The 25,745-nt window shown below is 36.6% G+C and overlaps 1 protein-coding gene and 1 non-coding gene across 4 annotated transcripts in view; one reads left to right on the top strand and one right to left on the bottom strand.

The window, feature by feature from the left end:
• The window catches only part of CBL (Cbl proto-oncogene), an 87,705-nt gene that overhangs the window by 8,456 nt on the left and 53,504 nt on the right, over positions 1–25,745 (top strand). For 2 of the 3 annotated variants that reach the window (XM_061146021.1, XM_061146032.1), the window contains exon 2: positions 10,486–10,733. The exons of the other annotated variant lie outside the window; for it this stretch is intronic. In XM_061146021.1, coding sequence (XP_061002004.1) covers positions 10,486–10,733 — 248 coding nt within the window. The remainder of the gene's footprint in view (positions 1–10,485; positions 10,734–25,745) is intronic. 3 annotated transcript variants of the gene reach the window in all.
• Positions 9,454–9,526, bottom strand: TRNAG-CCC (transfer RNA glycine (anticodon CCC)). The gene has a single exon. It is a non-coding gene; the product is annotated as a tRNA-Gly (tRNA).

The raw sequence follows: 25,745 nt of genomic DNA on the forward strand, positions 1-25,745 counted from the left end.
TGAAGCTTTAAGAAGACTAAGAGATTAATTGATCTAACTCTTAATTGATAGAGGGAGAGAGTCTCAGAAAGATGAGTAACTTGCTCAAGGTCACGTGGCCAGTTAATGTCAGTCACCAGACTAGGACCCATGTCTCTCGGCTCCTAGTCCTTTCTGGTATACTTCCTGTTCTCTTGAGCAACTGATTCTTTAAAACTGTAATCAAATTTTTTGTGTTTTATGTATAGTTCCTCATATTGAATACTTGCTTTAGAAGTATAGTGGTTATTTTAATCATGCTTTTTATCATACGAAAAGTTTGAAATGAAAAATGCTTCCATGGATAAGTTAAGGTTACAGAGGTAAAAATATTTAATCATTCATAGTCTATCAGTTCAGTTCAGTTGCTCAGTTGTGTCCGACTCTTTGCAACCCCATGAATCGCAGCATGCCAGGCCTCCCTGTCCATCACCAACTCCCGGAGTTTACTCAAACTCAAGTTCATCGAGTCGGTGATGCCATCCAGCCATCTCATCCTCTGTCGTCCCCTTCTCCTCCAGCCCCCAATCCCTCCCAGCATCAGGGTCTTTTCCAATAAGTCGACTCTTTGCATGAGGTGGCCAAAGTATTAGAGTTTCAGTTTCAGCATCAGTCCTTCCAATAAACACCCAGGACTGATCTTTAGGATGGACTGGTTGGATCTCCTTGCAGTCCAAGGGACTCTCAAGAGTCTTCCCCAACACCACAGTTCAAAAGCATCAATTCTTCGGCACTCAGCTTTCTTCATAGTCCCACTCTCACATCCATACATGACCACTGGAAAAACTACATAGCCTTGACTAGACGAAATTTTGTTGGCAAAGTAATGTCTCTGCTTTTTAATATGCTATCTAGGTTCTATAAGTTGTACTAAAACTATAAGCTTACAGTTTTCTGCCTGACTAGAAATTTAATTCCTTAGTGTTACAGAAGACTCTGTGTTCAGAATAGAATTAGGCATAGATGCTGTTCTCTCTAACTTTTATCTTTTTTAAAATTTAACAATTTCCAACCATAATTTATTCTTTATTGTAATCATAGCACTTTCCAAATTTTTTTTTTTGTTGACCACTGAGCCCTTGGCAGAAGCAAAGGGAGGTTCTAGGCCAGTGAGGAAGCTATTATGAATGGAGTATATGGCAGCCGTACAAGGATGTTGTTGGTTTCCCGGAACTGAGTGTGTTTCTTTTTGACATTGTTCTGAGTGATGCTGTAAATGTACAGGCAGAAGTAAACAAGAGGAAGCCATTTTTGCTATTCCAAGACTTGTAAAGCAAAATAACATTAGTCAAAGGAAGAATAGACTAAGAAGGAAAATACCTTTCAGAAATTGTTTTGGTGAAGTTTTAAAGCTCAGAATGCTCGTTTGTACTTTAGAGGTTAATGAAAACCAAGTGTTTGAAATTCACTAAGTAGTAAAAGCAGGTTCTTTTGGCTTTTGATGTTTGTTAACTATTGACTTGAATTATTCACAAAGGCTTTGGGAAGCTTTTCCCCTAGAGGCTCTAAATATTTAGGGAATTTTTTTTTTTTTTTCTGGAGATTTTAATATCAAAAAAGTTACTCTACCTATATACTTTTCTTTATGGTCTGTGTTAGTGCTAAAGACTCAGAGTTGTCAGTGGAGTGCTGATTTCCCTGGTCATGTGATGATTTATCTTTGAAATATCTTGAGAAAAGCAGATATTTAATCTACAAACGATCTTTATGAGGTCACATTCTAAGGAGGGACTGGTAACATTCATGGGATGTACCATGGGATGGTGGTGGTTCAAAAATGTGAACTAATCAAGTGTTTAGGAGACATTTTAAAACTCATGATATTTTATTTATTTTTTTGTTATGGAAAATGAAACTTTTCCTTTATTTATTTATTTGTTTTCCTTTGGGATTTCTGGGTCCCAACTCATGATATTTTAAATCTGTTTGTTGTGAGGGGTAATATGGTTTTTCAGTTCATTGTCATTAACAGCATTTATTGTTTGCTTACTATAGGTTGGGTAGAACAATTTTAGTTTAATTATTGAAAGGAAGTATACCTTTTTCTCCAGAAGTATTAGGCAGATACTGCATTTTAGCCTGAATTCTTAATGTTAATACATTTGCTTTGAAATAGGGAGAATATAGGAGAAGGCATTGGCAACCCACTCCAGTACTCTTGCCTGGAGAATCCCAGGGACAGAGGAGCCTGGTGGGCTGCCGTCTATGGGGTCGCACAGAGTTGGACACGACTGAAGTGACTTAGCAGCGGCAGCGGCAGGGAGAGTATGTGGGTTAGGGGTGTGTGGCCCTGGATGTAATAAATTTGCTTGGTTTGAACCTTTGAAGGAGTGGATACTGTAGCTTTTGCAGATTGTTGGTCACCCTGTTCTTGGGAGGCTTGCTGCCTTTTCTCTATCTTTTGATTACAAAGTAGTCTGAGACCATACATGTTTGGAAGGCTACCTGTGGCATGGCCAGGATGGTAGGAATAATGGTGTCAGTTTCTGGGAGTCATCAAAGGGTTATGTGAGGTCTAACCGTCTGTCTTCAATAGATAATTCCTGTGTAACCTGCAGATAAACCTGGTCAAGTTGTATGGAAATGGGGAGGGGACGAGCCTTAAATGTCTATTTTTTTTTTAAATTGTGCAGTCCCTTCATAAACACTTATTATGAGGTGGGTATTATCATTGTCTTACAGGTAAAAAACTGAGACTCAGAGGTTAAGAAATTTACTGAAGGTAAAAGACTGAAACAGGGCATTCTGATGCAGCTATTTGGTGTAATCTTGTCATATTAAAACATTTTAATTTTAATTCAACACATAAAAGCTTATATTTTAGGCTTTGTCTTACTGTCTCCTTTTTAATTCCCTGATGCTCCACATCTCTCTCTTAATGACCCTCTTTCACCTTGCTCTTTACATCTCAGTCTCACTGACCTTTCTGTTCCCACTCTAGGGCTGTTGGATTAGTTGTTCCCTCTGTTTGGCCTACTCTTCTGCTGATTCTACATGACTGGCTCCTTCCTGTAATTTTAACTCAGCCTAAGTTCAGCTTAGAGAAGCTTTCCCTACTCACTATGCTACAGTGTCATTCAGTATTTTCTTATTATTCTATTTTCATTATCTGCAAAGAAGCTGATATTTTTCTTATTGATTTCCTTTTGTTGTTTATTGCTTGATTCCTCTCAGATTCAGGAGTATTATATTTTCACTTCTGTGTCCCAGTGCCTGACATATTTGTTGAATGGGTACATTGAGAAAAATCAAAACCAGGTGCAGCCTTCTTAAATAGACTGCCTTCACATCTCTGAATTTGTGTCTGTTTCATCCTGTCCTCACTCCCTTTCTTCCTGTTTTAGGGGAGGAAGGTGTCCCTTCTTTTAATGATATTAGGCGTTTAGTGTTCCTAGCTGTGTTGTAGACCCCCTTTAATTTATCTTCTTCTCTTTTGGTTCTTTATCCATATAAAACACATTCAGTAGTCTCTGAAAGTAAAAACCTTTAGTCTTGATCTCTTAGTCTCAATGTCACTCTCCCCGACTCCTTCCATGGACTAACTTAAGAACCTACCATTTTAATTTTTATTATAAATGTGTATTCTCAATCATAAATAACTGCCTTACAAATGAGATTTGGAATGTAATACATCAGAGACTACTTTTTTAAAATTAGTATGAGTTCATAACTCTGTTGCATTTCAAATATATTCTCTTCTGAGGTAGAGTCCTGTTTCTTGGCTGTGTTGTGCCCTTTTGGCTTGAAACCCTTAATGGGATGAGCTGCTTCCTAAAACACTGTTAAAATATTCATAAATCAGATATTTTTGTTGATTCAGCTTGTCTTTATTTGCTAGGCTCATATAGGGCTATATTTCAAGAGTACAGGAATTGATGTACAGAGGAGAAAATATTTAGTTTAAAAATTTTCATATGCTCTTACATCATTTGAAGAACAATTAGTAATTAAATTGGAATTTTGCAATTGTTCTAGATGGACCTAGTGATCCCAAAGTTGTTCATCATGGTGATATTTGTCATAGTGAAGACTTAAAAACAATATTAATTTTAAAGTGGAGGGGATGGTTTAAGATGTGGTATATCCGTAGAGTACAATCGTTTAGATGTCTTTAAAAAGTTTATATGAGCTTTTGGTGACACAAGAAAATAGGCATTTAAAAATATGAATTAAAGCATAGGAAGTCTGATTTCTTCTTCTACCAATGTTAGACTAGGTTGTTTGGAACCAAATAATGCTGCTGGCAACTAGAGAAGCTAGAAGAGGTCAAAGAGCTATAAAGGCAGTGAGGAATTAGAGGCCAGGATCTGGAAGATAAGGAAGGCTCTGAAAGGTAAGCCTGATTTTTGAGGCTGCCTTGCCCATGAGGTCATTGTTGATTCTGAAAGCCATAGGTGAAGAGGCCAAATAGAATTTTCAAAATGCTCATGTCTTGGAGGACAAAAAACTGGAATTAGGGCCTGCAAAGGTGGAGAGAAACACTCTAGATTTGGGGGTTGAGTCCCTGAGGGCCTGAATTATAGGAGTAAGGGTGAAACAGAAGTAAACCAGTCTTTACAGGGAATTGAAGACTGAAACCCAGCCTTTTACTCTCAATTTGGGGTTAGAGTAAGACAACCTGGATGGAATTCCTCGTGTCCCTAGCTAATCTGTTTGCTAGAAGCACAAGTAAATCCTTTCTGAATAATATCATCCATAGCCTCAGATTATCTCTATAATTTTTTATATGCAGTGTTCAGCCCTCAATAAAAAATAGCAAGGCTTATGAAAAGATAAACTACAACCAACAGGAAAGATTGATAATAGAAACATACAAGGGATACAGATATTTGAGCTGTCAGTCATGGGTTTATATCTGTGATTAATGTCTTAGAAGAATTAAAAGTAAAATGGATAATTTTGTCAGAGATTGAGATGGTAAATAATGAAATAGAAATTCTAGATCTGAAAAACAGAAGACCTGATTGTTAAGAGCTCAGTGGTTGGGTTTAACAGTATAAAGATGAAGGAAAAATTAGTGAAGTGGAAGATAAGTCAGAAAAAAATCTAGACTGAAGCATTGAGAGGCAAAATGATGGAGAATACCAAAAAGAGTACGAGAGGCATATGGAATACTGAGTAAAGTTATCATGCACAAGTACTTGAAGTTGAGGAGGAGAATAGAGAATGAGGCAGAAGCTGTATTTGATAAGAAATTGGTTGAGAATTTTCCAAAACTGGTGAAAATGAAGTCATGAATTAAAAAAGTTTTCTCAATACCAGGAAAAATCCAGAGTAAACTGCACCTAGGCACATTATTAGTAAAGCCCGAGGAAAAGAGAAATCTTATAAGCAACCGTAGAATAAAAGACCTTTTATATTCAAAGGTGCAGCAGTGAGACTGACAGCATGACTTTTCAACAGGAACAGTGGTATCCAGAAGGCATACCTCATTTTATTGCGCTCAGCAGATAATACATTTTTTATAAATTGAAGGTTTGTGGCAGCCCTGTGTTGTTAGTTGAAGATTAGCAATTTTTTAGTAATATTTTAAACTAAGGTATGTATATTATTTTTAAAGACACATTATTACTATTGCACACTTAATAGACTGCCGTATAATATAAGGATGGCTTATGTGCACTGGGGAACCAAAATTTTTGTGTGAGTTGCTTTATAGCAGTACTCCCTTCATTGCAGTGGTTTGATACGGAAATGGTGGTATATCCGAGGTATGTCTGTAGCTGAGGAGAACTTATAGCCCATAGCCTATACCTTAAAGGGCATAGGGTGTTCTTTAGGCTGAAGGAAAATGATTTCAGATGCAATGAAGAGAGTTGGGAAGGGTGGTCTTGTGGGTAAATATGAATGAATATTGTCTGTATAAAATAATAAATAGTAATAATGACTTATGAACTTGATACATGCTATTTGGGATTAAAATGTATGATAGTGATAGCACATGACTTGGAAAGAGTGAATGGAGTTAGTGTCCCTTGCATTGTCTGGGAAGTGGTAAAAGTGCTACTTGATACAAGTTTTCATGAGTCAGAGTGCATTTTATAATTATTAAGTTGTTCATTTAAAGAGTAGTAGAATATATATTTGACAAGCTAATGGAGAAAATTGGGACAAAAAACACGTAAACTAAGTGAGGGCTAGAAAGGGGAGGTAAAGGAATATGAAACAAGAGAGACGTTGGAAACAAATAGTAAATTATTTTATTATTTACTATACTGTCAGAACTTATTAAGTGAACCATATGAAATTGGCAGTATTTGACCTGCAATAATAAGTTTCATAATTGAAGTGTAAACAGGTCAAATTGGTTAGAACCAAAGATAGACAGAATGGATTAAAAAGAAACCAGTTATATTCTGTGGAGAAGGCAATGGCACCCTACTCCAATACTCTTGCCTGGAGAATCCCATGGATGGAGGAGCCTGGTAGGCTAAAGTCGATCCGGTAGCTACGAGTTGGACATTGACTGAACAACTTCACTTTCACTTTTCGCTTTCACACATTGGAGAAGGAAATGGCAACCCACTCCAGTGTTCTTGCCTTGAGAATCCCAGGGACGGGGGAGCCTGGTGGGCTGCCGTCTATGGAGTCGCACAGGGTCGGACACGACTGAAGTGACTTAGCAGCAGCAGTTATATTCTGCACAACAAAATTATGCCTTAAGTGTAAGAATACTTTTTTTTTTTTGGCTCACAGCTTGGCTTGGAGGATCTCAGTTCCCTGATTAGGGGTTGAACCCAGGCCATGCAGTTGAAAGCCCAGAATCCAAAAAAAGAAAGAAAGAAAGAAAGAAAGAAAGCCCAGAATCCTAACTACTAACCCCCCATTTGTAGACTTTTTGATGATGGCTATTCTGACCAGTGTAAGGGGATCCCTCACTATAGTTTTGATTTGCATTTTTCTACTAATTAATGATGTTGAGCATCTTTTCATGTGTTTGGCCATTTGTATGTCTCTTTTGAAGATGTGTCTATTTAGATCTTCCTCTTATTTTTTGATTAGGTTGTTTGTTTTTTTGAAATTGAGCTGAATGAGCTGTTTGTATATTTTGGAGATTAATCCCTTGTCAGTTGCTTTGTTTGAGAACATTTTCTCCCATTCTATGGGTTGTCTTTGTTTTGTTTATGGTTATGATTTGTTTTTGTGTCTTAAGTAATACTTCCCCTTTGAGATCATAAAGTTCAACAAATATTTTCCAAATTTTTTTCCTAAAATCTTCAAAGTTTTTCTCTGCACAAAATGTTTAATTCACTGGAAATTTACTTCTGACGTAATGTGTAAGGGATATTTTTTTTTCCATATGGATAACCAGTTTTCCAGTAGTTTTTCTCTTTAATTGATTTGTGGGTTTGATTTTTTTTTTTGGCCACGCCTCAGGGCATGCAGGATCTTAGCTCCCTGACCAGGGAGGGGACCTGTGCCCCCGAAGCAGAAGTGCAGAATCCTAACCGCTGGTCGCCAGCGGACTCCTCTTGAACTTATCTGTAATGCCGCTTCTGATACTGAATATCTATACATGTGTGTCTGTTTGATCTCTTTTCTTATCCATTTAGTCATTTATCTGTCTTTGGCCAATATCACATTATTTTAATTATAAGATATGAAGGAGTCTTGATGGCCCATTGGGTAAATATCTCCTGCTTCAAAATAGGCTTGACTGGTTTTGGTTTCTTTTTATTCCATGTGAATTTGGGATCAACTTGTTAAGTTCTGCGAAAAAGCTTTTTGGGGTTTTGGTAGGAAGTGCCCTGCATTTATATACTAACTTGGGAGAGAATTGACATTTCCTTAAACATGATACAATTCTTCCTTAATTTCTGTTTTTATGTTCTTCAGTAAAGTTTAATAATCTTCTTAATAAAAGTCTTGCACATTGTTTGTTAGATGTATTCCTAGGAGCCTTAAAATTTTATTTAAGCCATTTAAAATGACAACAATTAAAATCATGTTTTAAAATTATTTATAAAATGTTTATGAATGCTGTTTTGGTATATCAGTTTTGAATCCAGGTTACTTTTGAATCCAGTAACCTGTTAGACTGTTTGCTTCTAATGGTTTGTCAGTTCTCCTTTATTTTAATCATGGACAGTTATATCAGCTGCAGATAAAATAAAATTTATTTTTTTCTGTTACTTATATTTTTACCACCTATGTATGCATATCTCAACAATTTAATGGGATATCTTTGTAACAGTAGTGTAGTCATATATGTGTAATGGTGTTAAATATATTTTGTTTTCTGGTTTCTTTAGATCTGTTTTGAGAGGAGCGTCCATGTAGTAGTGTGATGGTGGTGTAGTCACTAAGACTCTTGTGACACCATGGACTGTAGCCTGCCAGGCTCCTCTGTCCTTGTCCAGGCAGGAATACTGAAAAGAGAAGTGAAGTCACTCAGTTGTGTCCAACTCTTTGCGACCCCGTGGACTGTAGCCTACCAGGCTCCTTCGTCCATGGGATTCTCCAGGCAAGAATACTGGAGTAGGTTGCCATTTCTTTCTCCAGGGGATCTTCCCGACCCAGGGATCGAACCCAGGTCTCCCGCATTGGAGGCAGATGCTTTACCCTCTGAGCTACCAGGGAAGCTGTTTCCAGGAATACTGGAGTGGGTTGCTGTTTCCTTCTCCAATGTGGTAGTGTATTATTGCTAATAAATATACTACAATTTGTCCACTCTACGTTGATGGACATTTGGGTTGTTTGTAGTTGTTAGTTGTTACATATTTTTGTATGTGTATCCTAGTATACCTTTCCAGGTGGAGATCTGCAGGTTTTTAGAGCATATCAATCTTTAGCCTGACAATATAGTGCTGACTTGTTTTTCAAGGTGGTTTTATTAGCTTAGATTCCCACCAGTAGTATTTGAAGGTCCTTGCTCCTTTCTAGTGATTGGCATTACCAGTGTGATGTGTGTAGTGGTAGTTGTGAGCATATGATTTTCATTTTAGTGAAATTAAAATTATTAATAAGATTAAGGACCATTTCGTATGTTTAGTGGTTATTTTGATATCTTCTTTTGTTTTGCTCTTGTTCAAGTCTTTTGTTCATTTTGTATTAGGTTGTATCTGCCTTACTGATTTGTAGATGCTCTTTATATATTCTGGATATATATGTATGTCTTAATATATACATATTATAAATATCTTGTCTGTTTCTTTACATGCGTTTTTACTCTTTCATGGTATCTAGAAGTTCTTTTAGAGTATAGTAGTCTTTAATATTTTCCTTTATAGCTAATGTATTTATGGTCCTATTTCAGAATTTTTTCTCCATCATGAGATAATGAAAGATAGTTTTCCTATCTTCTAAAATTGCCTTTCACATTTGGGTCTAGAACCCATCTAGGTTTTTTGTTTTGTCTTTTTTTTTGAAGAGTGAATTCTTTTTATTTTATTTATCTTAATTTTTGACCATGCTGTATAGCACACGGGATCTTAGTTCCCTGGCCAGGGATCAAACCTGTGTCCCCTGCATTGGGAGTGCAGAGTCTTAACCACTGGACTACCAGGGAAGTCCTTGATTTATTTTGTTTATTGTATAGTATAAGGGGAGGGTTTAGTTTGATTTTCTTTTTTTCCTGTGTGATTGTACCACTACTGTTTTTGGAAAAGATCATCCCTCCATTGTGAGAAGTCAAGGGTCTATATATGTGTGGGTCTATTTCGTTACTGAAGTAGGCTTTATTATTCCACTAATTTATGTTTTTTTCAGACACAGAAAAATCTATGTAGATGCAAAGTGCTAAACAAGAATAGGAATGAATACAAATTATTAATCATTATAACAAATATAAAATATGCTAAACTCACCAGTCAAAAAACAAAGATTGTTACATTGGATTATAAAGTCTAATATGTTTTTTAAAAAGAGACCTACTTAAAGCTAAGAACTCAAAAAAGTTGAAAGTAAATGAAGGTAAAATGAATGACCAGGCACATTCTCAGAGTCTTGCATTTAAATGGGAAGAAATGGTGTCTTGAAAGAGTTGGTTTCAACTCTTTGCTGGGTCTTTGCTGGGTCCAAGACATCTGTGCTCCTGTCCCCTAGTGGTCGTCAAAGCTCTAGGCTCCTGCATTTCCAAGGTTTTCCTCCCAGGGCAGCCATGTTCTTTATTTGTGCCGCCTAGAAATTTTCTTTGTTCTGTTGTGGGATGAGCCATGCATTTCAAAGGAACTTTCTGTACTTCGTCTAGCGTTTTTTAGGCATGTGTGTGGGTGTCTCCCCCACCCCAATTGTTTAGTCTTCTGTGTGTTATCTGAACTGTTAAATACAGTTTTAAGAACCCACCCTTTCGGGGGACTGCTAAAAGAGATTGCCTGTAGGGGGGTGTTATGGATCATTTCTTATATTCTTGTGCATTTTTCATATTTCTACAAAAGAGCACATATTTTATAACTTTTTTTAAATTTAAAAAAGGAAGTTGCCCATAAGATCCTCCAAGTAATAGTCCTTCTTTTCCATTTGTTGCAGGTGGTACGGTTGTGTCAGAACCCAAAGCTGGCGCTAAAGAATAGCCCACCTTATATCTTAGACCTGCTACCAGATACCTACCAGCATCTCCGCACTATCTTGTCAAGATATGAGGGGAAGATGGAGACACTTGGAGAAAATGAGTATTTTAGGGTGTTCATGGAGAATTTGATGAAGAAAACTAAGCAGACCATAAGCCTCTTCAAGGAGGGGAAAGAAAGAATGTATGAGGAGAATTCTCAGCCTAGGTAATGGAGAATACTACACAAATATTTATTCAGGTCTGTGACTGCCTGAATGGGTAACACATAGAAATAGTTGAGTTGGTTTTAATTTTATGTCAACAGAAATAGAATGCAAAGTTAACATTTTGACTTAAAGCTGTGTTTTGTGTTAAAGGTTGCCTTGGAGGGTAGTGATCCATCCTTAGCTCTGATCATTTACCTCTGAAAAGTGTGAGTGACTTACAGTCAGGAAGATGAGCTGGAGGCAGGCGATTTTTTAGAGATCCGGAAGTTTGTGGATGGGTGAGAGTTTGAAAGAAAGAAGTTGGAGTTGACAGTAAATAGTAAGGGGTCAGATTTGGACCATGAACTATAGCCCACCAGGCTCCTCTGTCCTTGGGATTCTCCAGGCAAGAATACTGAAGTGGGTTGCCATGCCCATCTCCAAGGGATCTTCCCCCACCTAAGGATCGAATCCATGTCTCATGTGTCCTGCATTGGCAGGCGTGCTCTTTACCACTAGCTCCATCTGGGAAGCCTCATTTGCCTGAGCTGATAGCATATTAGGTAAGGTTATAAGTTGGGGATAATACAAAAAATTAGCTAGTAGTTTGGGTAACTTTAAAAACAAATAAGCCTAAGTGAAATGACATTTCCTTTATAGGTAAAGTAACTTTTCAAATAGAATTGGCAAAATGCAGTTAATTCAATAAATATTTGAGGAACCGTTAAGTATTCTTTTGTAATTATTAAATGCTAAAAACTGTATTGGCTGTTCTGTATGTTATTGGCTTGGTTGTTGTAAATTACGCATTGGGAGAGAAATAGATTGATTGCGTGCATTGTATAGTTGTGTTTTGTCCAATCGGAATTAAATATTAACTCACCTGGAACAAGTAATAAGATATAAATTCTGTTAGAACTTTTTAGAGAGTAATTTACTCTTGAGGACTGACTTGAATTGGGAGGGACAATAATTTCTGAGGGCATTCAGTCAGTGTGCCAAGCAGTAATTTACTAAATGGTATCCTTGTAGCCTTTGATTCTGTTGGCTTAGATTCTGGGAACTTTCATCTCTCACTTAAAATTTTACCCACATCATTATTCATGTTAACTTTACTGTGACAAATGACTCAGGTTTGGTCTAGAGTATTAGAATTTTCTTCTTAAGATTTTTGGTGACTGAATTCTATTTGTAGGAATTTTTATAACATCGAATTTATATGAAAATGACCTTTGTCTACTTAAATTATTTAAATTTTATGGCTTTTGTTAAAACCATGACTACTTAGACATTAGCTAACCAGTCATTTTGTATTGCTAAATTAAAATAAAAGTAATTTTGGACTTTATTAAGTACCATACCTTAAGATTAATTTTATTTATCATCCACAGTGTACTAGGTTCTAATTCTAGGAGGTGAAAAGAAGAGTTAAGCATTTAATTCTGATGTCATGTGATAAATGCTTTAATAGAAATATGTGCAAAATGCTGTATGAACAGTTTTGCCTAGTGGCATCAGGGAAGGTGGCACAGAGAAAGTATTATTTGAGCTAGATTTTGAAGGATCTTTTGAAGGAATTTTCTAGGCAGAGAAGTGAAGCAAAGGCCTTTAACACAGTGGCGTGAAAATGCAGGCTCTGTTTAAAGAACGTGAGCGGTCTGGTTTGGCTAGAACTAGGGGAGATAGATAAGCTGGAAATACGGGTTAGAGTCAGATTGTAAAAACTGTTTTTTGACCTCTAGAATTTCTCCTGTTGATAACATGACGCCATTGGAAAGGTTTTATTTATTTATTTTTTGAATTGTTGTTCAGTTGCTAAGTTGTGTGCAACTCTTTGTGACCTCATGGACTGCAGCTTTTTTAAAATAATGAAACAAAATTGTAGATTTTTCAGTCTTTCTGGAGCACACTGAACATTGTTTGACATTTTAATTTTTTTAATTTTTATGACTGATAGTTCATCACTGAAAGGCAGGATAGTCTACTGGTTAAGAAGAGGATTAACTCTGAAGCCAACTGCCTTAGTTTGAATCTTAACTTTTCCACTTACTTAGTGTGATTCCTTGTTTTCCTCATCTGTAAAATGAGATAATAATATAACTTTTCTTGTGGGGTTGTTGGGAATTTGATAAGTAAATGTTTGGTACTTAGAACAGTGATTGACATACGGAAAATAATGAGTGGGTTAGCTCTTATTATATTAATCATCTTCATTATTTTCATTACTATAAACATAAGATTGTTGTGTCAGGCTGTTTGTCATTAGTAAGCATAACCTAATGAAGTGCGTGGGACTTCCGAGATGTTGCTAGTGATAAAGAACCCACCTGCCAGTGAAGGAGACATAAGAAACAAGTGTTCGATCCCTAGATGGGGAAGATCCACTGGAGAAGGGCATGGCAACCCACTCCAGTATTCTTGCCTGGAGAATCCCATGGACAGAGGAGCCTGGCGGGCTATAGTCCATAGGGTTGCAAAGAGTCAGATACGACTGAAGTGACTTAGAATGCATACATATGTGCAGTGAAATGCATAGACCAATTTGCTCTTACTACATGGCTTCACAAGATGCTTATAAGTTCTTTTGCTTTTTTAAAAAAATCTTACTATCAGTATGTCTGTTGGTATCAATTTCATTTCCCCTAATATAAAGCTCTTAATCCACTATAGGTTTTGACCATACAACCAGGCTTGTACAAATTATATATAAAGTGAGAATAAATAAATTTGAGGTGAGAATACAATTTTTTTTTAGTAAAGGAAAATATATGGCTTTACTCTATAATCTTTGTGATCTGTATTTTGGTTGTTAGGAAGCTTTTCTCCTATTCAGTTTTAAAAATTGAGATAGAATTCATATACCATAAAATTCACCCTTTTAAAGTATATAATTTAGTAGTTTTTATAAACTTAGTGTTCATAAAGTTGTGCAACCGTCACTACCCATTTAATTCCAGAACATTTTTATCACCCCAAAAAGAAGCCTCATTTTCATTAGCAGTCACCCTATCCCATTCCCTACTCCTGCTTCTCCCCAGCCCTTCGTGATCAATAATATTTACTTTCTGTCTCTGTGTATTGCCTGTAATAGACATTTCATTTACATATGGCCTTTTTTGTCTAGCATCTCTGACTTAGTATGTTTTCCCATTCATCCCTTTTATAGCCTAGATCATTACTTCGTTCCTTTTATGGCAAAATTATATTTATATTGTATTTGTGTGTGTGTGTGCGCGCGCGAAGTCATGTCCAACTCTTTGCGACTCCATGGACCATAGTCCACCAGGCTCCACTGTCCATGGGATTTCCTAGGCAAGATTACTGGAGTGGGTTGCCATTTTCTTCCCCAAGGGTCTTCCTGACCTGGGGATCGAACCCATGTTTCCTGTGTCTCCTGCATTGGTAGGCAGATTCTTTTCCACTGTGCTACCAGGGTATTTATATTGCATTGTAATTATATTTTATTGATATTGTATTGACATTTTGATTATGATATTTGGGTGGTTTCTGCCTATTACTAATAATGCTGCTATGAACATTTATGCACAATTTTTTATGAGACTATATGTTTTCAGTTCTATTGGACATATATCTAGGAGTGGAATTGCTGAGTCATATGGTAATTCTGTATTTAACATTTTGAGGAACCACCAAATTGTTTTTCACTGTAGCTGCACCATTTTACATTCCCCAAGCAATATATAAGGGTTCCAACTTCTCACCAATACTTTTATTTTTTTTGTTATATCCATCTTACTGGGTATGAAGTAGATACTCATTGTTTTGATTTTCATTTCCCTAAAAAATAATAAAATGAGCAGTATTTTTATATGTTTATTCTCTGCTTGTGTATGTTCTCTGGAGAAATGTCTTATTTGAATCCTCTGCTTGTTTTTTTGACCTGGGTTACTTGGCATCCGGTTCCATCACTTCATGGCATGTAGAAGGGGAAAAAGTGGAAGCAGTGACAGATTTTATTTTCTTGGGCTTCAAAATCACTGCAGACGGTAATTGCAGCCATGAAATTAAAAGACACTTGCTCCTTGGAAGGAAAGCTATGACAAACCTAGACAGAATATTAAAAAGCAGAGATATCACTTTGCCGACAAAGGTCCATCTAGTCAAAGCTATAGTTTTTCCAGTAGTCAGGTATGGGTATGAGAGTTGGATCATAAAGAAGGCTGAGTGCTGAACTGTGGTGCTGGAGAAGACTCTCTAGAGTCCCTTGAACAGCAGGAAGCTCAAACCAGTCAATCCTTAAGGAAATCAAACCTGAATATTCATTGGAATGACTGATGCTGAATCTCCAGTACTTTGCCCACGTGATGCAAAGGGCTGGCTCTCTGGAAAAGACCCTGATGCTGGGAAAGATTGAAGGCAAAAGGAGAAGGGGCATCAGAGGATGAGATGGTTAGATAGCATCACTGACTCAGTGCACATGAATTTGAGCAAACTCTGGGAGATAGTGGAGGACAGGGGAGCCTGGTGTGCTGCAGTCAGTGGGATCGCAAAGAGTCACACACGGCTTAGGGACTGAACAACAACTTGTCTTTTTATTGTTGAGTTGTAAGAGTTCTTTACATATTCTGGATACTAGATTCTTATCAGATATATGATTTATAAAACTTTATTCCCATTCTGTGGATCATCTTTTCACTTTCTTGATAGTATGATTTGGTAGCCTTTCCCTTCTCCAGGGGATCTTCCCAACCCAGGGATTGAACCTATGTCTCCCACATTGCAGGCAGATTCTTTACCAGCTAAGCCACAAGGGAAACCCAGGAATACTGGAGTGGGTAGCCTTTCCCTTCTCCAGGGGATCTTCCTGACCCAGGAATCAAACTGACGTCTCCTGCATTGCAGGCAAATTCTTTACCAACTGAGCTATCAGGGAAGCCCAGATTCTTATCAGATATATGATTTATAAAACTTTATCCCCATTCTGTGGGTCATCTTTTCACTTTCTTGATAGTATCATTTGAAGCAAAGAAGTGTTTTATTTATTTGGTTGCACCAGATCTTAGTTGCAGCACACAGGCTCTTAGCTGTGGCATGTGGGATCTAGTACTCTGACCAGGGATCGAACCTGGGCCCCCCGGATTGGGAGTGTGGAGTCTTAGCCATTGGACCACCAGGGATGTCCCTGAAGCTTGAAAGTTTTTAATTTTGATGAAGTTCAGTAATTTTTTTCTTTGGTTCCTGTGCTTTTTATTTCATAGCTAACAGAGTGAAAGTGACAGTGTTAGTTGCCCAGTTGTGTCCAACTCTTTGTGACTCCAAGGACTGTACTCTGTTCATGGAATTCTCCAGGCAAGAATACTGGAGTGGGTTGCCATTCCCTTCTGCAGGGAGTCTTCCTAATGTAGGGATCAAACCCAGGTCTCCTGCATTGCAGGCAGATTCTTTACTGTCTGAGCCACCAGGGAAGCGTCATAGCAGAGAAACTAGTACCTAATCCAAGATCATGAAGATTACAGTTATGATCATTTTGTGTTAATTTTTGTTTATGGAGTAAGGTAAGGGTCCAACTTAATTCTTTTGATTGTAGTCATTCAGTTTTTCCAGCACTATTTGTTGAAAAGACTGTCCTTTTCTCACTGAATGAAGTTGGCATCTGTGTTGAAAATTAATTGACCATGTATGTGAAGTTGTATTTCTGGGCTCTTTATTTTATTTCATTGGTCTACATGTCTATCCTTATGCCTTCCCTGGTGGCTCAGACACTAAAGAATCTGTCTGCAGTGTGGGAGACCAAGGTTCAGTCCCTGGGTTGGGAAGATCCCCTGGAGAAGGGCATGCCGACCAACTCCAGTATTCTTGCTTGGAGAATTCCATGGGAAAAGGAGCCTGGTGGGCTACAGTCCATGGGTTGCAAAGAGTCAAACACAACTGAGCAACTGACTTTAGCTTTTCTGTATGTATATCTTTATGCCAGTACCACGTCATCTTTGAAGTAAAGTTTTGAAATCAGGAAGTGTGAATCTTCCAATTTTGTCCTTTTTCTAAATTGTTTTGGCTTTTTGAAGTCCCTTGAGATTCTTATGAATTTTAGGATGAGCCTGCCAATTTCTACCAAAAGGGCAGCTGGAATTTTAATAGAAATTGAGAAGGACCTTTAGATCAGTGCAGGAAGTACTGCTACCCCAACAATATTAAGTCTTCCCAATCTATGAACGTGGATGACTTTCCATTTATTTTTGGGTCTTTAATTTCTTTCAGCAGCATTTTGTTTTCAGTGTACAAATCACTTACCTCTTTGGTTAAATTTATTCCTAAGTACTTTACTCTTCCTGATGCTATTATATGAAATTGTTTTTTCTTAGTTTTATCTTTGGATTGTTCATTGCTGCTGTATAGAAAGAATATAAATCAGTTTTGTGAAGTTTTGTGTTTGATTCTGAATCCTGTAACTTTGCAGAAATCATTTATTGGTACTGGTAGTGGTGGGTTTTTGTTTTAATGGATTCTTTGGGATTTTCTACAAACAAGATCATGTCATGTGCAAATAGAGATAGTTTTACCTCTTCCTTTTCCATGTGGCTGCTTTTCATTTCTTTTTCTTGCCGAATCACTTTAGCTAGAACCTCATGTGTTGGATAGAAATATGTTGAATAGAAGTAGTGAGAGCAGATATCCTTGTCTTGTTCCTGATATTAGGAGGAAAGGTTTCAGCCTTTCATCACTGGGTATGATGTTAACTCTGGGATTTTCATAGATGCCCTTTATTCAGGTTGAGAAAGTTTCTATTTCTTTAATTTTTTTTTTTTTTTTTAAATCACAGAAGAATGTTATAGGCCTTTTATGATTTGCTTTTGGTTTTTCTTCTTGGGAAAGGAAAATTTTGGACTCTTAAAATTCTAGAAAAAGTGAGTATCTTGAGTTGCGTTAAGGACAAGAATGCAGGCAAGCCCAAGGAGTAACTGAAATCAGGGTTGAGAATGCTGCCAGGACACTACCTGCATTCTTTCAATGCAGATTAATATCTGAATTGTGGGGAAATCTGGTCTCTGCTAGAGGCTTCCTAGGTGACTCAGTGGTAAAGAATCCACCTGCTGATGCAGGAGATGCAGGTTTGATACCTGGGCCGGGAGGTCCCCTGGAGAAGAAAATGACAACCCACTCCAGTGTTCTTGCCTGGGAAATCCCACGGACAGAAAGCCTGGCACGCTACAGTCCATGGGGTCACAAAGAATGAGACACGATTCAGTGACTGAGCAACAACTGGCCTCTGCTAAATCCAAGATTTACATCTTATAGGTGTCCACCATAGCAGAGCATCTGTGTCTTGATCCCCCTTTTGATTTAGGCTTGGTATAGACCAATTGATTATCTATGGACCAGTCAGCTCTAAAAGAAAAACTTAGTTCTATGATTAGTCAAACATGGGCAAAGTGTCACTTCTAAACAAACCTGCTATGGCTTGGGGAACATATCTGTTCCCTCAAACCATGTACATGAGGGAATTTGTTCCAAGACTGGGTGTTAAGGAGCTTATCCCTTAAATATTCTGTAGAAGAGTGTACATAAGTATCTGTCAGTATATAATACAGTTACTTCCTGTTTTTATTTTAGGGAGGATATTAGATGAATTAACTTCTCTGAAGATACATTTGCCCTCATTCTTCTTAGACTTTATTAAAAATGAATTAAGTGAAAACCATAAGCTGCTTTCTTGCCTTTTATCTTTAATTCTGGTTTTTGCACCTGTTTTCCTTAGTGTGCAGGCTGTTATAGTAGAAGCTGAGTGGGATTATACGGTGCAGTTAATTTTATTATTATTTTTATTTTATTTGTTTATTTTTTCATTTATTTTTATTAGTTGGAGGCTAAGTACTTTACAGTATTGTAGTGGTTTTTGCCATACATTGAGATAAATCAGCTATGGATTTACATCCCCATCCCGATCCCCACTCCCGCCTCCTTCCCCATCCCATCCCTCTGGGTCCTCCCAGTCGGTGCAGTTAATTTTAAAATTATCTTACTGTATTGTCATTGTCTTATTGTATTCATTTTGGAAGTTAGAGTAAACTTTTCTGTTGCATGTATTTTATCTTTTTAGAGGTGGTTATAAACTGAAATTATCAAAATTTGGTTTTGTTATATTCAGCCAGGAAGAATTCAGAAATAGATAAAAGCTTATGTGCTAACCATTCATTAAAGAAAAAATAGTAGTGAGCATTTTCTCTGGTATGCACTGCTCTAGGAGCACTGATAGAGCAGTAAATAGAAGATAGTCCCTTTTCTCACAATGCTTATTGCAAAGAGTTGTACTTGACTTAATGACTGAACAACAAAATTATAACTTTATGCTCTTGTCTCTTTACATTTGTTTCAAAAATATAACCACTGAACCAGTACTCTTGGTTTCCAGGTTATCCTCCAGTGGAAGAGTGGTGATGCACAAAGAAATGGCAGAATTTGTTACTGCTGTAGTTTTTCACTAGTAGCCTGAAAATAGGTGTCAACAAGTATGCCAAATCCTATTGGTAGATAACAGTGGCTTAGATCTGTGTTGAGGAGTTTGGGCAAAACTTGAGGTGTTTTAAAGTTTGCATAACATGACTTGTAAATGCAGTGGCTTAGGTTTCTGGTTTGAGCAAGTGAATGATGTAATGGGAAGCCATGGAAAGGTATAAATAACAAGGGAAAGTCATGATCTGATTTTTATTTTACAGTGCTAGTATTGGCTGTTGTGTGGGAAATGGATTAGGCTTGTGGAGGTAGCAGTGATGAAAGTAGAGGGGATAGGTTAAAAGGTTACTGCTATAGATCAGATAAGAGATGAAATAATTTAGACTAAGGATGAGAAAGGTGAAAGGAAGGGAAATAGAGTGGAGCTAGACTCAATAAGAATTGCTAGTGGATTGGACAAGAGAATGGTGAGAAGAATGGGCAGGGAAGAATCAAGGATGCTTTGTAGGTTTGTGGTCATTAACTCTGCCAACTGGTGGCAGCATTTACTGAAATGCAGAATTCGGAGTAGAGGTGGGAAAAGTTAAGTTGAGAGTAAGGGAAATTAAGAGTTCCATTTTGGACAGCTTTAAGTTTGAAATATTCTCATGAGCCATCTAAGGTGATACATCAAGCAGGCAATTGGGTATATTAGAGCTTGAAGTTTAGAAGGAGAGATCTGGAATAGAGAATTTTGGTAATATTCAGAATAGTATTTAAAGCCAGGACTTCTGGTTGGGGAGAGAAATCATCAAAGGAGACTTAAAAGGGGGCACAACTAAGGAAGAAAGTAGAGAATAGATTAAAATAGTCAACACAGAGTAAAAAACAAAAAACAATTCTCTCTAAAATGGAACCCTGCTATGCTGTTGGTAGAATTGTAAATTGGTACAGCCACTGTGGAAAATAGTATGGATATTCCTAAAAAAAAAAAAAAAAGCAACTGAAAATAGAATTGCCGTATGATCCAGCAATTCCACTCCTGGGTATTTATCCAGAGAAAACAATAATTCAAAAAGATAAATGCACCACTATGTTCATAGCAGCACTGTTCACAATAGCCAAGACATGGAAGCAACCTGAATATCTTTCAACAAATAAATGGATAAAGAAGATGTGGAATACACACACACACACACACACACACACACATCATGGAATAGTACTTGGCCATAAAAAAGAATGAAATAATGCCATTTGCAGCAACACAGATGGACCTAGAGATATCATACTAAGTGAAGTAAGTCAGATAAATACTGTATGATATCACTTATATGTGAAATCTAAAATATGACACAAGTGAATTTATCTATAAAACAGACCCTCACAGTTATAGAGAACATACTTGTGGTTGCCAAAGGAAAGGAGGTGGGGTGAGATTTGGGAGTTAGTAGATGCAAACAAGTATATATAGAATGGATAAACAGCAAGGTCCTACTATATAGCATGGGGAACTATATTTAATATCCTGTGATAAACTAATGGAAAAAATATAAAAAAGAATATATATATATGTATAACTGAATCTTTTTGCTGTATGGCAGAAATTAATACAACACTGTAAATAAACTATACTTCAGTTAAAAAAAAAAAAGAAATATCCTTCCTTCCCCTCCTTAAATTGTCTCTAAATACAAAACTAGCAAAGGAAATAAGTAATCCATGAAAGAGGTAGATTGCAGGCAGATTCTTTACCGACTGAGCTACGAGGGAAGCCCTTCCATCAACTTGTTAGTTGTAAAAAATTTCCTTTTGGCCTGTAAAATTGGCAAAAGACAAAAAGGAAAATCTACTTATAATTAATGTTTCAAAGGAGGGGGTACAGGAATGTGAGTACTCATAACTGGTTGTGGTAGAATGAAACTGGTTTAGCCTTTCTGGAGGGTGATTTATCGGAAAGAACAGAGAAGTGATTTGGGTTAAAATGCAGTTACAAAACTATTCATTTAGGTGTTGTATATAAAAGGGAAAAATTGGAAACAACCTAAAGGTCCAACATAAGATAAATTACATACACAAGAGAAAATAAGATGTGCTATGCAGACATAAAAGTTTTTGTCAAAGATTTTTGATAGGCAATATATTAAAGAAATAGTGAAAATGTCAAAAGGTACACATTTCTAATTATAAGATGAATAAGTCCTGGGGATATAATGTACAACATGATGACTGTAATATTTTTATGAAGGAAAAGAGGCCACAGAATTGTATCTGTAACTAATAAGATCACATTTTTGTAAAATGTATTTAAGAAATATAGAAAAAACATGGAAGGAATGATGCTAAAATATCAACAGTAGTTATTTCTAGGTATTGGAATTAGAGGTAATTTTAATTTTCTTTCTATTTATATATTTTCTCAATTTTCTCCAATTAATATATAATCAACCAAATTATTTTTTGAAAGAAGAAAAAGGTGTGATACTTCTTAGGTGACAACTTGGGTTTACAAGGACAATCCTGAACTTCCCATTTCTTGTAGTAACATGATTGGTAGGTTCAGTTGAATTCAGTGAACCTAAAGTCAAAGTCTTAAGTTCTCTGCTTGAGAGGCGAGAACTGGGCTCAAATGGACAGGGTGAAGTTTAATGAAAGTTAAGAGTCACATTTAGTTCTTAACACCATCCTGTACAGCTATAATATGACAGCACTTGCAGACCAGTTAATCATAAATTACTGTGGTTAATTGTTAATATTGATAATAAGATCTTAAGAAATTCTAATGTAGGTGTTTGGCTGAATATTAGTGACTAAAGTACTGTTTGTTTTAAACCAAATATCTACATTGTTGTATAGAGCAGTTATTAATTGATATAGTTTTTTCCTCAAAGAAGACCTCAAAGAACTTTCATGTGTGTGGATTATATATCTATCAATATTTACCATATTCACTATTAAAACTGAGAAATTGAAAATACTTAAAATACCATTTAATAATAAGCCCATTACATATTAACATAAAATATTTTTTTAAACATGAAAACATTTTAATAGGAAAAAAAAATTTTTTTCCCTTTTGGCTACATCATCTGGCTCATGGGATCATAGTTCCCTGAACAGGTACTGAACCTGTGCCACAGCAGTGAAAGCCTGGAATTCTAACCACTAGGCAATCAAGGAAACTGACCACTAGTTCCCAAGGGAACTCTTGGGGAAATATTTTAAAAAATAAGTATCTCTCCATTTTCGCAAATGTCTTAAACTGCCTCAGACAACATTTTGTACTTGGTTATATCAAAATTCATTGGTCTGTCTTGCGTTTGGAATGAATCTTTTACCCATGCATGGTTTCATAGCATCATCCCTTGATCACTTGGAAAATACTGGTTCACTAGATTATGTAGATTTTCCAAGTGTTGACACATCACTGTATAATCACATTCATTAGTTAAATATTAGAAAAGTTTCATTTGGAAGCTGTTAAGCTCATAGTGGAGGATGGGCGATCACTTCTTTTCCTTGAAGTGACAAGTCACTTTGCTTATTTTGGAGAAACTGCCAAATAGCCGAGTCTGAATAAACCATACTTTGTCTATTAGTCATTCTTTCAAGCAAAAATGGTCTTCCATGCCATATGTGAAAATCCCACAGCTAACATTATACTCAATGATGAAAGACTGAAAGCTTTCCACCTAACATCAGAAGGGACTTCCCTGGTGGTCCAGTGGCTAATTCCATATTCCCAATGCAGGGGGCCCAAGTTCAATCCCTGGTCAAGGGACTAGATCCCACATGCCACAATTAAGACCTGGCACAGCCAAATAAATAAATAAATTTTTTTTTCAAAAGAGAGAAAACAAAGACGTCTGCTTTCACTGCTTCTGTTCAACATGATTTCTGTTCAGCATATGAAGTTCTAGCCAGAGTGATTAGGCAAAAAGAAGGAATTAAAAGCACCCACATGGAAAAGGAAGAGGTAAAACTATGTTTGCTTAAAATCCTAAGGAGTCCATTAAAAAAACCCACTACTACCAGAACCAATAAATGATATCTGCAGAGTTACAGGATTCAAGATCAAACACAAAACTTCACAAAACTGAATCGTATTCTTTCTACACAGCAGCAATGAACAATCCAAAGATGAAACTAAGAAAAAACAATTTCATATAATAGCATCAGAAAGAGTAAAGTATTTAGGAATAAATTTAACCAAAGAGGTGAAAGATTTGTACACTGAGAGCAACAAAATGCTGCTGAAAGAAATTAAGGAAGACCCAAATAAAGACATGTCATGTTCATAGATTGGGAATGACTCAGTAGTGCTAAGATGGCAGTACTACCCACATTGATCTAAAGGTCCTGTGCAATTCCTGTTAAAATTCCAGCTGCCATTTTGGTGAAAATTGACAGGCTAATCCTAAAATTTATTAAGAATCTTAAGGAGCTTTAAAAAACCAAAATAATTTAGAAAAAGGACAAAGGTGGAAGACTCACACTTCTTGATATCAAAACTTTTACTACAAAGCTACAGTAATCAAGATGATGTGGTACTGGCATAGGGATAGACATATAGACAAATGGAATAAAAGAGAGCCCAGAAATACACCTTCATACATATGGCCAATTAATTTTCACCAAGTATGCCAAGTCTTTTCAATGAATGGTGTTAGCAAAACTGGATAACCACAATTAAAAGGATGAAGTTAGACTTTCACCTTATATTACATAAAAAAATTGGCTTTAAATGATCAAAGACCTAAATTAAAGAGCTAAGTACCAAACCCTTAAAACAGGCGAAGATCTTCATGATGTTGGATTGGGCAATGATTTCTTGAGTTATAACACCAAAAGCATAAAAAAAAAAAAAAAAAGATCAGTTGGACTTTATCAAAATATAAAAACTTTATCCATCAAAGGACACTAACAAGAGAATGAAAAGACAGCCTGCAACTGGGAGAAAATATTTGCAAAGCCTATATTAGGTAAGGGATTTAAATCCAGATTATGTAAAGAACTCCTACAGCTCAACAGAAACACACACACAAACCCAGTTCAAAAATGAGCAAAAGATTTGAGTAGACACTTCTCCCAAGAAGTTATGTAGTTGGCCAATAAGTGCATGAAAAGATGCTCCATGTCATTAAGAAAATGTAAATAAAAACCACAAGATACCACTTCACACTCTTTAGAGAGGCTATTATGAAACAAGGGAAACTAACAAAAGTTGGTGAAGAGACATTGGAATCCTTTTCCATTTCTGGTGGAGATGTAAAATAGTGTGATCACTTTGTAAAGAATTTGGTGGTTCCTCAGAAAGTTGAAGTGGAATTACCATATGATCCACTGATTCCACTAAGTATCTACCCCCAAAGAATCAAAAGGAGGGACTTAGATATTTGTATACCTGTGTTCATAGCAGCATTCTTCCTGATAGCCAAAAGGTAGAAACAACACAAGTGTCCCTCAGTAGATGAATGGACAAGCAATAGGTGATGTACTCATGTGATGGAATATTATCCAGCTATAAAAAGAAATGAAATTCTGATACATGCTACAACATGGCTGAAACTTAAAAGCATTGTACTAAGTGAAATATAGCAGATACAAAGAGACAAATATTGTAAGATTCCGCTTATATGAGGTATCTAGACTAGGCAAATTCATAGCGACAGAAAGTTAGAAACGAGGTTACCAGGAGGCTGGGCAGAGGGAGAGTAGGTAGTTATTGCTAACGTTTCTGTTTGGAATGATGAAAAATTCTGGACATGGGTACTGGTGATAGTTATACAACATTGTGGATGTACTTAATGCTACGGAATTGTACATTTAAAAATGGCTTACAAAAGAAGATATTCCTCAAAAAAGCAACTTCTTCAACTAACTAAACATGGCACAAATGCTTTTTGTGAAGACAACTGTTCTACAGCAAGAATGCTTCCAGGGTACCTCTCATTTGGTCACACGTAATATTTTTAAAAATATTCTCAATATTCAAAATTTAAAGAAATTAATGGTCTTCTCTGTTTCATCAAGGATATTCTGAAGTGCAACTAGCGTTTTGTTTTTGATTTTACTGCCAGTCATGGTGATGAATACGGTGCCTCTGTGTACAGTTCAGGGCTCCTGCCTTGATTCAGCCAGAACATGAGCAAGACACAACTCTCCATTGACACTGTGCCTTTGGTGCGAGTGTCAACCCAGTGGAAAAGATGAATCGTGTCACGTCTTAAGTAGTAGTGTGGAAGTAGTTTTAACGTTGCAAACTCTGAAAAGGTCTCAAAGACCCCTAAGGATTGCATAGCACACTTTGAGAACTACTATACTGATATACAAGTTTTAAAAATGCTACAGCCATGTTGTAGAGAATTGAAAAGTAGTGCAAGGAAAAAGATCGTGATTCATGCTGCTGTTATTTTGATATAGTTCCGTTTAGTCTGTTAAAGAGTGACTTGATGTTATACTGTTCCAGTACTGTCTTATAATTCTGGAGCAAGGCAGGATAATCTTAATCCTCTTTTATGTTTGAACCATTGTACATTTCTAGGGAACAGAATATCAAGGCTGGTAAATAGGTTTTAATAATTGCTGGTCCTATAGCTAGGGTGTAGCTGCTTAGATTGTTGTTTTGAGGAGTTCAGTGG

Source organism: Dama dama, chromosome 1 (genome assembly GCF_033118175.1).
Source record: "Dama dama isolate Ldn47 chromosome 1, ASM3311817v1, whole genome shotgun sequence".
NCBI classification, from domain to species: domain Eukaryota; kingdom Metazoa; phylum Chordata; class Mammalia; order Artiodactyla; family Cervidae; genus Dama; species Dama dama.